The following is an 18,593-nucleotide window of genomic DNA, read 5'->3' on the forward strand; positions in this document are numbered from 1 at the left end:
TCCAGCTTTATGGACATCGTCTGTCCTTTCTGCCTAGCTGGTGAAAGATTCCACTTTAGCCTCCCTGCAGCTCCTACAACCTGCCCAACATTGCATCAAGATGGTTTTTCCTCAGCTCTACTGCAGTGCTTTTCCCATCAGCCTTATAGACGAGGGGTAAGGGGTTAACTTACCAGGCTTTTAATTTTTCTGAGCTATTGCTTCAGCAATGCTTTGTGGCAGTGAGTCCACAGATTAACATTAGAGAGAGTGAAGAGCTACAAGCTTTTCCTCCTGTGCTTGCGTGCCATTTAGACTATTATCCTAACCTATGCAAAGGACTGCATGCAACAGTTTATCATATACAGTTGCATTGCTTGCTCACTGTTATTATTGAGGACCTCTAAGCACACTGAGGTGCTGCCATTCCCATGTTAGAACCTTCCCTCATAAGTATTGGCTGTTCCTAGGTACGGTCACAGCGGCCTTGGCCCACAGTCTCCAGTACATGCTCGATGTCTCCTCATGCTGTCACTTGCCCGTGGGGGCTGTGCTGGTCAGGCTGCATTTCTGGAGACACTTGAGCTTTTGCATTCCAGGGAATGGGACTCCTTACTGTTTCTCACCCTTCCCAGTGGCAGTCCAGGCAGCAGCAATTAAGGGGAAAAGAGGGACTAGTGAACAAAGTCATTAAAGAGAAAGAGAGAGCGTAAAGACCTGGAGGAAAGTCACAGAGATGAGTCAGAAAGCATAAGGAAGAATGAGTTAGCCAGCTGCCCTCACTGCTTGTGCAGGTCATACCTGGTTAGCAGTCCAGGGACACCTTTTCCCCGCCACTTTTGGGAAACAGGATGCTTTGGTGCCCAAGTGGGGTGGGTGATGCTGTCCAGGCAGCCGTCTTTCCCTGGGATGTCATCAAAAGGGTGCACTGGCTGGGATTATATCCCTGTGGTATGACACAGAGGCAACCCTCCTGCAGCCTGTGCCTCCCCAGGTGTCCCACAGGCCCCAAGGAGAAGCAAAGGTACATGGGGTTTAATTCTGAATGTGAAGGCAGGCAACAAAGAGAGTGACAAGCCTTTTTGTGGGGCTACCCAGAATCTCCTCAGTTGCCCCACTGGGCTCTGCCTGGCCAAGATGACCAGGACAGTATGGTTGCTTGTCACCCCACAGCAAGTTCAGAAATAAGGATGAAAGGCTCACAAACACATTTCATGGAAGCCAACTCAGAATAAAAGGCAGCCCTTAATTTCAGGAAACCTCATTTTTCATTTGTAAAACACTTTCATTCAGAAAAAAGGAGGTGGGGGGAGAAGAAAAGCAGAGTGCTGCTTCTTCCCAACCATAGCAATTACACCTGCACAGCAGCTTTCAGTCTTTGAAAAATGTAAAAATGGGGCACAAGAAAATCCAGCGGTTGCCTCATGCTTCCTAATTATGGTTGCTTGTAATGTTAGGCTAAAATATCCCAGGTTGGAGTCTGCTGCAGTATGTTTTCTCTGCCTGGAAATTTTAAGTGGTGGCTGATCATTTAGATGGAAGAAAATATGCTCTTTCCCCCCACTTCCATGCTTCAAGAAGCTTGGTGACCTTTTCCTCATGTCCTCAGGCTTTGGAAAAACAACTTGAAATGTGGCAGGATTTTGGCTGGTGTGTCAGGAATGTGCCACTTGCCTGTGAAAAACCTCCATCCAAATTTTGCCAAGTTATAAGCCTCTGAAGAGATAAATCATCTTGCTCACAAGCGCTCATTGAAGCTGGACATCTAAAAAAAGTCCTCCCTAGCTTTTATTCCAGACTCAGGTCTGCACCTGAGCTCCCCTGCACGAAACTTAGTGTTGCAGCTCTGGGGAGGATGGGTCTTGGATTCTCATCCAGGAGGAAGGTCCCACCACTGCAAGCCTGGACAGTGCTGGCAGCATCAGCCTGAGCTGCTGCTGCCAGAGCAGAAGGAGCTGGAGGAGAGGGCAGACATGGCTTGGAGTGAGATGAGGGATGAAGGATGGAGGGAGAAATTTTGCCTTAGAGCTGGTTGTGATGGGAAAGGGAAGCAGTGAAGGAGCAAGGGCCTGGAGCACGTCAGGACTGAATGAGGACTAATCAGAAGTATGGCAACTTGGAGTACCTCTAGGAGCCGTAGCAGCAGGCTGCAGCCAAAAAGGATCCAATAAAATGGAACCCCGTCTTGTTGCATAAGTTTGCTCTCCCTTCCATTTCTGTCTCCTTAAGCTAAGGGAACTACATACTCAGGCACACAAACACTGCACAGACAGTCAAATGCTGATATTCTTTAACTTTTGCCCATGTGGCCTTCATAATTTTCTCCTCTGTGTCAGTAGTACTGTAAGTGAACTGCAAAATAAGAATAAAAGAAAAACCAACCCGAAGCAAATAAGCAATCTGAAACTTCTGTGATAAAGAGACTTCCTATGAGAGTTCAAGGCAAGGCACTTTCATCAACAGGCTTTGTAAATAACTGGGCTTGTAAATGATGAGTGGTTTTGTAAATAAAGTGTTGACTTCCTGACAAGCCAAACACCTACCACTTTAGACAGAACCACAGTGGGGACCAGCATCTCTGAATCACAGGCCAAGAGGCCTCTCTAAATTCTGAGACTTGTGCCAAAACCATCCCTTATCTCTACTCTTTTTTCCAAGCTTGCTAGAGAAACACTTTCATTCTTCAACTCCTTTAGCCTCCTTTCGCACCCACAGAGGTACCTACCTCAGTGAGATGAGATGATGAGTAATCACTCCTGTCCAGAATTCTGGCATTTTTCTTCCTAATTAGGATAATGGATGCAATTGCTCATGAAAATAGGTTGTTGGGGTTTGGGGTTGGTTGATTTTACTTTTGATAGGTCTGTTTTCATCACCTGGTCTTCTCTGTGGGCTGGGCTCATCTCTCAAAGGCATGGTGGAGAAACCTCCCTCTTAAGGTGCTGAAGGGATGCAAGGGTGTGCTGGATAAGAAGACAAACTGGGAAAGATATGTTGCCTGGAAAAGCATAAATGGGATCTAAAGGGACCTGTTACTTGATAATTTACCCACCAGACTGACAGTTTTTCTCCAGTCTATTGTTGTGTGTTTATGAATTCTTATGCACCTCAGTTTATTGTTAAATGTTATGAATTCTGTCCTACCTCCATATTGTCTCCCTTTCTCCCTCAGATTTTCCCTCCAAAAGTTGTTTGTTACCCTGTCTCCCCAGTTTTCCCGCTCCTCTGCTGCTCATTGGTCACAACCTGCCACCATGCAGGGAGAGCTACCATTGGCTCATTTCCTCAGAGACCCGAGAGTTCCGCCCACCTTTCCCCTATCCCCCTATCACACTCTTCCCTGAGTTGTCAATCTCTTGCGCCTCCCCAGGTTAGAATCCACCCCTCAAACCTACGTTATTTAAACCCTTGTTTTCCCCAAATAAACGGCATTGCTACACGAGACTTCAACTGTGTTAGAACCCTTATTGCAGTGCCCGGTCCCATTTCCCTTCCCCCCGCGGACCGCGGCACAAGGGAGCTTACATCAATTCCCAGCTTAGCTGCCCATTTTCCCTCATGATCCTTAGCAAGTCCATTCAAAAGCAGCTTTTGAGGTAACCATCAGCCTACACCTGCCTCTCACTGCTGCCACACAACCACCAGGCACCATCCCTGCATCGTTCCAGCCAGCACCTTGGAGTCCATGGGAAAGTCACAGGTAAATTGACGCCACAAGCTCCCCACCAACACATCTCTGTGTTGAGACCTCAACTGTCAATGCAGAGCTGGAAAAGCATCCTGCTGGACCCGCCTGCAGCTATTTGTGTGCCTGATCCTTCATTTTTCGGATGCTTGTGAGTGTGGACAGTCAAGGAGCAGCATTAAGGCCAGTTCCTGGAAATGTTCCCTTCACCACCAGCTAGGACAGCACTACCCCGGCCAGGACAATATCTGAGACTGTGTGTTCACAATGGGGAGTTATGGGGCCTTCCTGGGGCTGGGCACCTGGAGGGCTGATTACAGCAACCCTAAGTACCTGGGAAGATGCATGTCTGGTGCTTAAGACTGCAAAGGGGTCCACGGTGTGGTTTCCAGGTCTCCTAGGCATATGAATCCATTAAAAAAATGCTGTCCATGTGCTAAGTTTTTTTTTTTAACTTATCAAAACCCTATTATTTTTATTATCAACCCTTTCATTGTATAATTTTTTTCAAAGGCTGTGGTAGAGGAGGGATCTAGTTAGTAATGCTTCCATTCTCCTGCCACTTGCCCCATTGATTTAGACAGGAAGCTTCTGAGGACAAGTAATGTCCCTTATTAGGTGCTACTGCAGCTGACAACCTCATTTTGGTTTGGTTTCTAGACAGTAAAGCAGAGGAGAGCATCAGTAAAAATTGAGCACCCAAATGCCTGAAAGTTCTTGTTTGATGGTCACAGAAGCTGCAATCAGTTTTTCAAACAAAAATCAGTTTTTTGTGTTGGGTTTGGGTTTTTTTGGGCCTGTTTTGTTTTTGATTCCAACATGAAGATGACCTGATTTGTGTGTGTCTGTCTGCATATGTGTGCCCTGCTTCTATTAATCAAAGTAGGAAACTTCAGACAGGATGTACTGCTTTTTCAGAAGTTGCTCTGTTACTGCTGGAAAAAAGAAAAATCAGGTCTATTGTTTAAAGTGACCAGTATGAAAAGAGGTCCCTTGCTTTTAAATTCCCTAATTCTGAGTAGGGCAGCCTCAGTGTTTAAAAAGAGACATTTCTGTTTGTCTCTGCTTATAACCATGTGAGCCAAAGACATGTCTATGTGAATCTTTTCTAGGAAAATACCTCAGACTGCTTCAGTGATCTCTCTTCTGCTGTTATGAATCTCTGCTTATTTTGCCATAGCTTTGTAAAAATACCAAGAGAGAAAGAAAACGGCCCCCCCATTTATGTGTTTTCTGAATTGCTATCATAAACAGAGGCCTTGATTCATCAGTTTGGGAATCCTTGAAGTAAAAGCAGGACCAGCTTAACATCATCATGGCATATGCTGGGAAAGGGCAACAGGAATGCTGCGGCTCCTCAAGACATTAGGTTGATGGATCAGGGGATCTTCTGAGTTTCAGACAAACTGAAAGCAGCCTATTGCCGCCTCCAGCATCAAGGTGCCTGAAGGTAAGGTCAAACCACTATTGCTCTCTTTCTTTCCCTTTGAGCATAGGTTTTGAGGTGACATGCTTCTTGGAGGTGGCATTGGGCACTTCCCTTCAAAAGACTGGAGGAATAATACAAGTGTTCTGCACCGTCCTGCATTGCAGGGAAACAAACCCCTTAGTTTTGCAGCTTGGCTATGTTTCTTTAAAAGAATGGGGAAAAAATAAAAGAAAGAAGAAAAACAGCAACAGGAAGGAAAACACTAAAGAAAATGCTCTTGGTCTATCCCTGGGGAAAAAGAAGAGCCCCAGTTTCATTTAAGGTGACATTAGCCCCACACAGCCCCTAACAGCTATCTGGTGGATGAATTCTGCTCCCTGATACAACCACTGCAAAGGGAACTCCCACATCCAACAGCAAAACAGCAGCTCCAGCTTGGCCAGCAGCACTCAGTTGTCCCTGCACTCCCCCCCACACACACTTCTGAGCTGCGATTCATACAGTAACTGCTAAAGTAAAATCAGGAGAAATGGGTACTATATATAAAAGAGCTGGAGTAAAGGCAAGTGGCACCTCAATTCTGCTTCTGAGTAAGTTTTCTGTTTTTAGAAGAAGCCAAGCATCGCACACACAGCCTCTGAGCCAACTCAGCCCCACTGTGCAGGCCAACCCTGGCCCTGCTGCAGGGCTGATAGGAGCCCCAGCTTGCAAGGCACAAGTTTTCCTCCAGCCCCTGCCTCATCACCCAGAAACACACTGCAGCTTAATCATGCAGGACCAACCTTTGCTCCTGGGGAGGCATCCCCTCTGCTGGGCTTCCCTCTGGACACCTACAAGGCACAGCCCTGGAGAACCGGGCAGCAGGGATACTGCCAGTGGACCAAGAGCCAAGCCTCAAAATCTCTGCTCTTGGCAGGGGTAAAGGGGTGTCCTCTGCACCAGTAAGCCTCTTCTCCATTGAGTTAAAGCCCAGCTGTCACCTCCAGGGACAGAGGTGTCTGGGCATCACAACCTCTCTGCTGACTCAACTGCACCTGTGCTTGGCACAGGTGTCCACACCAGAGCAGGCAGGTGACTGGGGAGACTGGACTGGGCCAGGACCCCCCCTCCTGATTTCAAATTTCTTTACTGGTGTGAAGTACTTTTGAATGGCGTCTCTTCAATTTTATTTCATTTTATTTTATTTTTTCTTGTTTGTTGGAGGCTATTTTCCCTAAGAAAAATCTTAATGAAATTTTGCTTTCCTCCCATCCTTCACTGAATTAAAAAAAAAGAAAAAAGCCCAAACAAACAAAAGCCCAAACCCCAAATGTCACAAAACCCACTGCTTCTTCTGCAAAACAGAATTTTTATTGTCCAGCAGCCCCAACTTATTGACAGGCGGAGGCAAAGCAGACAGACCTGTGACGGCAGTAGGGAAAGAAAAAAGCAAACAAGAATGAAAAAACACAAACATTCCCAGTTGGGATGCAGCTCAATTCCCAAGGTGCTGCTGCTATGAGCATAGCTTGGGCTGCAGAGCCGTGAGGTGGATGTGGGGCCAGGGACTTTCGCATCACGCAGGACAAGGGTTTTCCACATTCTGTTGGGCCAGGGAGGGGTTTAACATGGGGTAGGGCCATGCAAACCCCAGAGAGCTTGTTTTGCTATTTGTCAAAGCCAACCAGCGCAGGCGGTGACAATGTAGCTGCTGAAAAAAATGAACACTAGGAAGCCACCTTGCCTGCCTCCTCAGCCAGTGCTGCTGAATTAGAAGGCGGCAGAAGCAGTGAGGTAACCCCATTCAAAATGGGTAAGAGAAAACAACAAATTAAAAAAATCACTAGTGTGAAGTTCCTGATGCCAACCTCAGAACAAAGGAAGCTGCCCTTTTGTGTAAGTAAATGTGGTCAAGTAAATGCTGTCTCTCTATGGCTGGCTAACAACAGCTATAAGGGTTTTATCTAGAGGTGAAGCAACCTGGTCCCTCCCAGCAGTGCCCAGCTCATGCAATCCCCGTTACTGAGCAGCAGGAGCTGCCCTTCCCAGGCTCAGCTGGAAAGGGAAAGATGGACACAGGCAGAGACAGAGGAAGGTGCTATTAGACACTTTTGGCTTACCATGCCTACTACAGCCATCAGACAGAGCCTGAGTCACTTCTGGAAACAACTCTGGTCCAACACCGCAGCCAGACTGCTGAGCCCATGGCCACAACGTGGGCCTACAACTGGTGCAAGTATGAAGTGAATCAGCCACGCCATGGGCAGACTTTTTCTAGGTACAAGACTCCAGCTGACAGCAGGCGGTGGGAGTCCGACTGCCACAGAGAGAGAGAGAGCGAAAGCAGCTCAGCACTCCCAGCAGACAAACCACCATCTCCAGCCTGCTTGATGCAAAGTGATTTTTTTTTCTGTTTCACCCACAGTGACTTTGAGTACCTGCCACTCACAAAAACGAGCGCTTTGCAGGCAAGCTCAGGGTGCTGCCTGTGTGTCGCGGCAATTTGAAATCGTTCCCATGGAGGCCCCTCATCTATTCTTGTAAAGGAACGAATTCAAGTAAATTCTGACTCTATATTCCCACCTTTGCTTGACAAACAGAATAGGGAAATGCCATTAACACGCAAGCCTTCCTCAAACCACCTTGTTTTTGCTAGTCACTCACTGCCAGTCACAATGGAAACAACACCACTTCCTCCCACATGCTGTCAGTGCCTAGACTGTAGCTATTTGCTTTTAATTGAATTAGGCAGCCCATTGCTTTTTTGTTATCCTATACAAAGCAGCCATGTTCTGCAAACACCTTGCCAGAGTGACTAAATCAGACGGTGAGATAATTATTTCCACCGCATCAGTTACTTCAGTTCTGAATTGGCCATCAAAACACAGGCAGATGTCCTCAGCAGTTAGGTAACATCACAGAACCACTCCCAAATTACTGAAGTCATCTCTGGTTTTTAAAAAAACAGACTTTACTGTTTAGAGTGACATCTCAGCCCACGAAGTCAGTGGAATCGATTTTGGACCTCTATCTCAGCCCTGCCCTACTCCAGCTTGTTAGGCTGTGTTTCACCAACACCTCAGTTTCCACTCAAATAATACTTATTCTGTTGTTGTAACTGCTGTCATTAACACAATTGAACACGGCTCACAATATTCCTTAGAGAGAAAAGAAAACCTTTGCTTTAATCATCAGCATAAGAAGTAATAAATGGCACGTTTGCTTTGTGTACTTATCTTAAAACTCACCTGTTTCCAGTACATTTAAAAGCAAATCTAAATGACTTCTCACAAATAAGCACAGGATTATTTCAGGGGTGGATGGATGGCCTTGGGTAGCCTTTACTCTGGACCTACCTTAGACCTTTATCTGCTCCTTATCAAACCTCACCACATGTTTCCCACACGCACTCGGGGTAGGTTAACTTCCCCACTTGCCAGGCAGAAGACCTTGCCCCATGTTCGTACAAGACCCAAAACACAGAGGCTGTGAGCTTGAAGAGGTTTTACAGGCATTGCCATCAGCGTGAATCCTTCTCATCAGGTAGATGACTTTTGCCTGGTGCAATTAATCTCTCCCCTCCACCCATGGGATAGAGGAGAGGAGCAGTGGTTCCCCCAGACCAGCTCCAGAATGACTACAAGGGGCTCACAGGAAGATGGAGACACTGGATGTGCAGGGTTGGCTGCATGCTCCTGGAAAGGGAAGGGCCATTTCTGCTGGACTGTCTGGTCCAGAGCAATCCCATGCATTCTGGGCAGCCGTGCTTCCCTGCACCCATGCAGCTCACAGCAATGCCTTCTGCTTGGAGCATGGTCATGGCATTGCCAGTCCAAGGACTGGACTTTGCAGAAAAGAAGTGTTGACTAGCAATGGCAGCTGGTACTTTTGCATCATTGGCAATAAAATTAATGATTAATTGAATTATTCACTACTTAAAATCAGCCTTCTTGGTCCGTTAAACCTTTGGCAGTCATGACAAGATTCCCTGGTGGACTGTGCAGGAATTGCTGTCTTTGTTCCAAAAGCAATACTCTTCACTTTCTACTTCCAAACATGAAGCTGGAGATGGCTGGGCCAAAGCAGGAGCGTGTGGGTGTCTGTGGGGAGATGCTTACCTGAAGCCAAGGAAGCTTCGCTTGACTTTATTGAGGAACTGAGGAAATATTCAACATCCCACTTTCACTAAGGCTTCACCGCATCAGGACTTGTTAACTTTCACTCCTCTGAAAAACATTCTTCAGGCTATGCTCTGCTCCTTATCTGATCTCTGGCCTCTCAGTTCCTTCTCTATGGTCACCTTCGTCTCTCCCCCAGCATCATCTTCTTGTCTCTCCACCTGGCCTTGCCGTGACCTCAGCTGTGGCTTTGCTGCTTTTTTTCAGCCTCCCCTTGTCCCTCTGCACAAAGTTCCTTCAGGACCACTCCAACAGCTTTGAGTCTCCTGATTTTCTCTCTAGCACTGGGTTCATTCTGGCTCGCTCTATTCCATCTCATGAAATGCTTTTTCCCATTCTCTAAGTATGGATGAAAACCTCCTGGCAAGGCCCTCCAATAACCCTTTCCTCCAGCTTCTCTAGACCCAGACACACACGTAACATTGATTCCTCTAAACACAACTAGGTCCTTACTTCTGACCATCACCACCCTCCATTCTCTTCCTCTTTCCTGACCTCCTTTACTCCTGCTTGCCAGAGAACCAGTGGCTACAACATCTCTCTTGCTGTGCCTTCTGCTCCTTTTCTCCCTCCAAGCTCTTCCTCAAGCTTTCTCCCCTATTCCAAGCACAACTCCCTACGCTGTATTCCTCAAACCCTTCCTTGCCCTCCACTTAGCAGCCCCACTATCACCTTCCCTCATGGCCAAGGCTCCACCACTGTCCCTTGGGGAGCTCTTTCACCGCCTCTCACTCCCTGTTCCCTCCCCCACCCTCCCCTGGGATGGTCGCCAGGTGTGCTCCTGGCCCACTCCTTTGTGGTATCCCTCTCTCAACCCTCACAGAGCTCTTCCAGACCCTATCACAGCTCCCATTCCCCCAACCCCATAACTGACTTTCCCTGTGCAGCCACAAGCATCAGCTCATACCTGTCCACCTCTTTTTCCAGTCAATTTTAACTTCTCTTCCTTTTTTTTTTTTTAGGGTGGGGGGGAGAGCTGCCTTTATGCATTATTTTTTTTAATTTTTTTCATGCCTTTCCTGCTCCCCAGGTCTGCACGTGCTGCCTTATTTCTGAGAAATAGCTGACTTCTCCTCCTGGCCAAAACCCACTTCTCCACCCCAGACCCTAACCCTTCCCTTGTGAAAGGCAAAGCTAATTCACCTTAGTAGCACGTACTAAATGGCCCTAATGATCATCAGCTATACCTGGCAATTGAACTGTCCTCAACCTACTGTCCTCCTCCACACCTGCTCCTTGCATCCACTGGGATCCGTGCCTGCAGCCATCCTCCTCTACCTCTTCCCTCCAAAGATGGAGAGTTTTCCAGGGGAAGACACAGTTTGGCTGGAATGGTTGGGAAGAGAGAGCTACAGACTTCATCCTGGGAACACTAAGCATGTGAAAGGCTTATTGAGCCCTTGGAGTGTGTGGCTTGTTTTCCATAAGACCTTGCAGGTAAGATGGAGTTTTGGAGCAGCAGAATTAGCTGGCCATGTCCTACAATGCAGTGCCTGGGGTTTAATTAGATACAAGACATCGATAGACACTCCTGCCCAGGAGGAGTCTAAAAAATTAAGTGCCTAATATGTGTTGAGAGCCTGCAGCAGATGCAGATTTGCACTTGATCTTTCTGCATCTCCTCTCCCCCAACCAGTATTTTCATTAAACTTCTAGTGAATCATTAGCATCTCACTTACATGGGAATGGACCTTGACAATTGTGTAAAACATCATTAAAGAGAGGTGAGGGTGGCTTGCTAGCTGCACACACACACTCTGTATGCAAAACCTTCACACATTACTTAATGGTTCTGGCTTTGTTACAAATTTTTCAAAGAAAAAAGTAATCAACCTTCATAATACAAAAAATGAAGCCAGGTCAAATAACCTTGCCAAATATCTGCACCTAGCAGGCTGCAGGATGGTAAGCAGCATAGAAATCACGCTTCAACTTCCTGCATTAATCTTCTCTGTATGCCCCTGAGTGCTGAAGCACCCCCCACTACTGCCTTCCAGAAATGAACTCACTCATTTCTAGAAAACGCCACACTGTCCCCTCCCTGTGGCAGGGACCCCAGATGCCAGGGGTGCCTTTGGCTTTTCTGTGGGCACAGGTGCCCCCATGGCACAGGTCTAGACCACTAGACACAGGTCAGATCCCTGGAGAACGGCAGCACACGGATATGCGTGCTGGGGAGCCAGGACAGGCTGGTCGTGTTTGGCAGCTGTTTACCTCTGTAGTGGATGGTGGAGGTTCGGCAGGGTCTCTCAGCAGACGCCAACCTATCACAGCTCCAGGCCGATCTCAAACTTCCTTTTTGTGGTTTATGTCGCCTCGATTTATTCATTTCCTTGTAAATTACAGATAGACATCGATGCTTGCTATATTTAGACAGTGTCTGTAACTGTGTGGGGATTGTAGGTAAGCCATTTTATTTGTAAAGTGATGGTTTTAAAGGAAAGTGAGACTTCAGAGTCACCCCTCAGTCTGGGGCTGTCTGCAGGTACGGGTGACCTGCATCCACACCCAGTGACAACAGGCAAACTCACTCCCCAGCCCACGGTCCCTGGGACACCAACAGCTCCCAGCTCTTCCACCTTTCTGCCATCACCACCACCAAAAAGGCTTGTCTGCCTCTCTCCCAGCAGCTGCACAAAGCTCAGCAACCATGCAGACTAATTAGCTTAAATAATAAAATTTTTAAGATGGCGCAATTAAAACTTCCAGGATTCAGTTATATCAAGGGTGGGAGAAGCTCTGGAAGAAAAAATTGTGTTTGGTTTAAAAAGAAAAAAAAATAATTTGCACTCTTCCCGTGCAAACATCTGTCATTTATTTCACCATTTCCTTTTGGAAAGTCCATGTCTGGCAATGGTACATAGGATGGTCACCTATGTTAAAAACCACATAGCAGCCACTTCTCTGGATGAAGGGTCACCAAACAGTTTGGGAAAAGATGAGATAAAGGGTGAGGACAGCCAGAACTCTTCAGACCCAGTCTGGGTTTTTTAGCTGTGTTGTGAAAACCCCCTTGCTCTAAACAGCTCTGACCTTTCCTATTTCTTGGAGATTGACGTCTCTACAGTAGATACATGATGAGGTCATTCACCCTGTTTTCAAAGTCTTTCTCTCTCACTACTCCTTGCATGGGTTTTTAGTGTGGGAGGGGACAGTCATGAAGAGGGCTAAACCTCTTGATCATGTGTGAAAAAAGGAAATGAAAATGAGCTATTGGAGATGAAACAAGACCTGACCCATAACTTCAGTTTCCGAGGATATAAAGTCATGAAACCCAGAAGTTTGAAAGGAAAAGGTAGGACATCTAGCTTGAAAAGCTATTTTATGTGAGGTTAGATGCTCTGTGCTAGAAACTGGAAATGCTCGGCCTTTGTTTTTATGAGAGAATTATGAATGCTTGTGACACAGGAGCGTGAGAAACAATTCATTCAATCACCTCTTTGAGAAAAAGTATGTGGCGGCTCAGGCTGAGAGAAGCTGCACACCAGCTTCCTATGGGAAAGCCTAGCATAAATGATTGCCATGATTATATTTTGCTCGGAAGTTCATGGTTTTGAGGGTGAGAATCACAACTGGCAAGACACAAGGACATCCTACTCACAATTATAGGAATTGCGGTGTTGTCTAGGGGCTGACCTTTGAAGGTCATGCCCCATCATGCTTGACACTGCGTAAATAAAAAGAGGCACTATCTGCCTTTAGATCTTGTGGTCAATGTAGAGGAAAACTGAGAGAGGACCCAAGAGAGAGCCAAAAGGTAGCTAGACCAACAACAAGGTATTTAGCAATGCACATTACTAGATAGGTGTAACCACCAGGAAAAAAGGAAATTTCTTCATGGCCATGTGCCAAGGCCAGTGCTTATATTATCTCAGGAGGAGAAGACATAAGACTATATGAGATAAACAGTCCCTGATATATAAGTAGGACTTACCCATTAACAGAGCCAGGCTAATGTATTTTGAAGACAAACAGCAGAAGTGCTTGAACCTGAAAGTGTCTGACCACTGCCTGTGCTGTGCTGGCCATCCCCAGCTGAGAGAGAGAACCTAGATCTTGCAGAACTGAAGAAATCAGGGCTTTCCTCTAGCTGCATGATCCAGATTTAAACATCGGCTCTTTACAAAGACAGTGAGAAGGAGAAAGATGAACAACACGATGAGGATGCAATGAAATATGCTTCATGCACATGGTGATGTACACATTGCACTAGCACTGATATAGCTGAAAGAGCTTGGAAGATACAAGTATCTGCTCTAACCTCACTGGGTTCATGTGGACATTCACCAAACTTCCTCTGGTGGTTTTGTTAATACTACACAGACATCATTTCTGCTTGGCCAGGAAAGGGATTAAAAGCTGAGATGAGCAGACAAGACAACCAGAGTCTGTAAGTTTTTGGATTTCAGACATTTCTAGAGCAACAATTCAGAAGCTGGTCTTCAAACCAAAACAGAGTGAGCCCAAGGGTCAAAGATTAAAACACTTCCCAGGAATATGGAGGGCACACATTAGCTGTAGTTTACGAAGTCACCTGAATCTGTCTGTTCTCTTAGCTTAAAAGACAATTTTTTTTCATAATTCATGATCTGCCTTTTGAGGGGAGCAGGAAATGATAGCTGAAGCCTGGGAGACTGATTTGAGAGCAGTGTCCAGCACACAGTCCCAGGTCTGGCCTCAGCTGGCAGCACTGTAAACTGGAGTGGCAGAGGCTGCCAGCTGCCTGTAGAGACATGCATGGCAGCCATGCTGTGTGGAAACAATAAAAATGCATTTGCAAAATGAAGTCCTGTGTTTCATTGCCATTGTTTACCAGGGCATGAAACTACTCCTGTCTAAGAGCTGAAAACCTGGGCTAGGCTCTACCCATTCTTGACAATTGGCTTCTTGTGGAACATCACCCTATGCAGAGCCACTCAGACATCAGCTTTCCAGTCAGTCTGCCAGTGCCAAGCGGAAAAACAAATCCAAGCACAGAACCAAGGCGTTTGGCCTGTTTTTCAGTTTCCACTTGAGCACAGGTGAATGCTTTTTCCTCTTGCCGATTGCCAAAAGAGCAACGACAACCCATCCAATCAGCACGTTCATAAGTTATTCAATGTCTATAGTTCAAAGAGCCTTATTCTGAGACACCTAAGTTAGCTCCTCCTTGACTGTCATTTCAGCATGGTCAAGGCACTGAGCATCCTGCAGACATTTGGTCAGTTGGTTCCTGGGGCTCAGCAGTGGTTGTGGGTTGCAGTGGATATAACCACTCTGCTGAGATGCAAACAGTATGTTTTTACCTGACTACACACTTGAAAGTTAAGTGCTTGAATGAGCTGCACACCAGCTACCTCCTAACTATCCTGAGTCACAGGGACCTGTCAACTTCTCTTCAGAGCAAACCAAACTCACAAGCACTCAATTACAAATAACTAACTCTTAGCCTCCTACTAGTCAAATCAGAGTTCAGATAAAAACCACTGTGGCAATCTTTAACATCTTGCCATCCAGGTTCATCTAAATTTAAGATACAGTTCAGCCTGGGAAAAGAGATATGATTTTTTCAAACTACTGGGCTTATATTCCTCTTTCTCTCTGCCCTCCCCTCCCCCTTACCCCCTCTGTACAAGTATACGCAGACAGTGATCTAAGAGTTTGCAAGAGAAAATGCTTTACTTTTTCCTGAAAGCCCTCTGCTGAAGGTGGTGTTTCCCCGCCTCCATGCTGCTGACAAACGCTGATGTAAACACAGTGCATATGCCTGTCTAAAAGGCCACAGGGTTTTTCACGTGAATCCTGTGTTTTTTCCACAAACCCCATTACGCTGTATTTCAGCTTAAAATATAACTCCTTGTTTCTGATTAACCCACAAGGCTAATACAGCCTACAACAGTAGGAAGAACTACTCAGCAGAACCAAATTTTGAATATAGGTGCTTCTCTGGCATACAAAACCCTTTCAACAAACAGTTGTAACTGTGGCCGTATTAAAATCAGAAAAACCAATACTGACACAAATATCGTTTGAAAAAAAAAACCAAACTGTTATGCCTTTGGTGCTGACAGGAGTAAAACATGTCATTTACAATGCCACCGAAATCATAACAGGAAGGAAGTAGACCTCAGAAACTATAAACAGAATTTAACAGAGGTAGGAAGTACTTCAAATGCTTTCACATAGTGACTGTAAAAAAGATACTAAACAGAGAAAATGTTTCCAGGTTTTCTTCTTGTTTGCTTTTTCTTTCCTCCCCACTTTAGGTATCTGTAGTTATTTTGAACAGTAAGAAATGGTCACAAAAGTAAATGCAGCTTTAAAGTCCTCATGTGCAAAATAATTTATGGTACAAATCAACAGCTTGATTTTCCTTCCACTCTTCCCTCTCTCTGCACCATCCCTCCAAGAGAAATATCTCAACCTCTTTGCTCAGTTAAAATAAGCCTTTCACCTGCATCTCTCTGCATTCAAACTATGCAAGTTGTGTTTGGCCAGAACTTAGATGGTGCTCTTTTCCTTTCCTCTTCACAGCTACTGGCTTTAAATTATGCTACTTCAAGGAAATTAGTTAAAAGCTCATTCCAAAGCAAAAAATAATAATGCACCTTGATAGTCAATAGGGGTCTCCACGAAAAGAGAAAATGGCCCCCAACCCTCCATTTTCACACACTTCACAAATCTCGTAACTGTATTTCACACCTTGCTTGCTCTGTAAGTTCCTGCACCCAAGGACCCCTCTCAGGACCCTGATTTCCAGTAAAGAGGGGCTTCCTGGTGAATTCACTCCTATTCAAAACGTTACTATTTTAGTTCACTGTATCATCCTCCTTTTCACCCTTTCCTAGCTTTACTCACTTGAAAGTGCTCCGGGAATTATAGCAACCAGCAACAACCACCTCCAGCTGCCAGCCAAGCAAATGGCAGTCAGAGGTCCCCACATGCTGGGCTGGGCAGGGAGGCACCAGTTTGGTCCCCAGCCCCAGAGGTCCTGGAGGGGCAGGGGTAGAACATTCAGGTACGTGGCAGCACCAGATCCCTGGCTAGAGGGCTCTGCTGCATTGTCCATGGGCCTAGAAACCAACAGCCGAAGGGTAACCTGCCTATTTCCCCCTTTTCTACTACCTGTGGCTAATATCGCAGACATTTCTGTAAGCAAAAATACTTACCTTTTGACCTTTCTCTGCACTTTTGGCTTAGAACAGAGTTCCCCATAGACAGCCAGCAGCACTGCCCAGGTTCACAGTGCAGAAGAACGCACGTTATATCTGTCCCACTACTGAAAACAACACATACGAATCGAGTTGGTGGGGAAATAGAACTTTATTCTAAGACATGAGCTGAAGCAATGAGCATATGAAGCAATGACCACTAGAAAAAAATTGAAAAAAACACATCAATATTTGTATTGTACCAGTTAAGTTTGAACACAAAAGTCCCTTTCTGTAAAATGTATGCACAGGACAAAAGCATTTGTGAAGCTCTGAAGGTCTCCTAGAGCATTGCTTTTGATGTCTAATCAAGAGGTCTCCCCTATGGAAATCCTTAAGCCAGGAAAAAAACCTTCAAGTAACAAAGTTGAAATGATCTGTTGATTCTGCTTGGCACTGTGGAGAAGGAGGGGGATAATATATCCCAGAAGAGTATGCATCTTTAAGATGTATAAATACAATGTCCCTAGAACACAAGTCTGCTGCCAGATCAAGTACCATTTTTTCCTCCTCATTTGGGAAGTCAAGTGAAGTATGTGTGTTAAGTATAGGGGGATCATATTCTGGAATTAAAGCTGCAAAGATTACACGGTCTGCTCGCCAACGAGGAAATGTCATTGACACACATACCCAACAGATCTCTTCTCTTTGTCTTTATAATGGCATCCTATCAATAAAAGTTGAAAATTGCATCAAATTCTACAAATGCTGAAGTAAGTGTTTCCCTGACTGTCTTAATACAGGAGGCCAAATGCTGCTCTCCTTGAGCTCTCCCTTCACAGTCATTTCAGTACCACTGGAAAAAAGCTGCAAGTGCACACAAAGAGCAGAGGTGGCTCTGTGTAAGTCAGAGGCAGTGGTTATTTTAACCTGGCTCATGCATGTGACATCAAAAAAGGGGTAGCTGGACCATTTCTGTGCTATTTGCAAAGTCTGCCAACTTCATTCTAATGCATATATACATAAATATATATATGTATAATGCATAGTAGCTTTCAATTATAAGAAAAATGTAATTTTTTCTTAAACCTGCTCTTTGGGACTCTAGAATTTTAGTGGTTAATCCACTAAATTCACAGGTAATATGAGTTAAACAGTCACTTTTCTTAACACAGTACCATAAATGCATCACCTCAGAAATTGTTATCATGGAGGTCAATCCAAGAAAACAAATGGCAGCAACAAAATTCATTGTCAGGACAAATGTCAGTCAGGCATTAAAAAAATATGTCTCTGAAGAATTGCATTGTTTTCAAAAAATACACTGAAATATTCTATACAAGAATATAGGCATCACACTTACGAATCTAAATTTATAACCACTAACATGTATTAGCTATTCTCAATAAACATCTATGTTTACTACCCACCTACAGTAGCTACAGTTTCAAACTGGGAACACCACAAATTTATGTACTTTCCCTGAGATCAGTAATCCAAAATAAATAGCCCTGCAAAGGTAACAGTGTAAACTCTGGATTGAAATCTTCAGTAAGTATCAATCCACAAAACCCAAGAAGAACATTAAACAAACGTAAACATAGCAATCATTTTGTCAGTTTTGAGTTATTCTCAGCAACAGTGGAACTCTATGTGAGACATAGCATCCAAATGTCGAAGACACGTCATTTTTATTGTACAATATAGTTGTCCTAGTTCACTTTCCTATCATGGAACCCCTGAACATATCCAGCTGTGATGTGGGTCTCCAAATCGTGACCCAGATCTGCTCCTCCACTCTGCACAATCTTTACAGTGCCTTTAAAGACACTCTTTCTGAGGATCTTATTCTTGAATAGAGGAATGGCGAATAGATCTGTGATAATCCTCTGGACTAGTCACAAGTTCTGGTAAATCATAGCCTCTCAGCAGATGTCCACTGTTTTGTTGAGCAAAGTAATACAGCTGCCTGGCAAACATTGGTTCAACCTTAAGAACAGACAAAATGTTAATCAGACATGTGACAAAACCCATGCTCCTCATCTTGATTATTTATGGTGGTTTTAAGTTGAAAACAAGGCAGGACAAAACAGTTCTGCTTACCAGAATGGGAAAACTATTTCAGTGGTCTCACTAATCTCTATTTTAAGATAGGTCTTGCCTAGCTTAGCCCAGCTCTGCTGCCAAGTGCCTTACTACCTGCGCACACTTCC

The 18,593-nt window shown here is 45.1% G+C and overlaps 1 protein-coding gene across 2 annotated transcripts in view; it reads right to left on the minus strand.

Moving 5' to 3' along the window:
* IRF4 (interferon regulatory factor 4) overlaps positions 1-18,593 on the minus strand; it is a 39,944-nt gene that overhangs the window by 9,526 nt on the left and 11,825 nt on the right. Inside the window, exon 8 of one of the 2 annotated variants that reach the window (XM_027682749.1) lies at positions 16,688-18,369. The exons of the other annotated variant lie outside the window; for it this stretch is intronic. Within the exon in view, the coding sequence (XP_027538550.1) occupies positions 18,226-18,369 (144 nt within the window). The 3' untranslated portion in view covers positions 16,688-18,225. Of the gene's footprint in view, positions 1-16,687; positions 18,370-18,593 lie in introns of those variants that run through there. 2 annotated transcript variants of the gene reach the window in all.

This window comes from Neopelma chrysocephalum, unplaced genomic scaffold, assembly GCF_003984885.1.
Source record: "Neopelma chrysocephalum unplaced genomic scaffold, ASM398488v2 Primary Assembly neopelma1_22b, whole genome shotgun sequence".
In the NCBI taxonomy this organism is placed as follows: domain Eukaryota; kingdom Metazoa; phylum Chordata; class Aves; order Passeriformes; family Pipridae; genus Neopelma; species Neopelma chrysocephalum.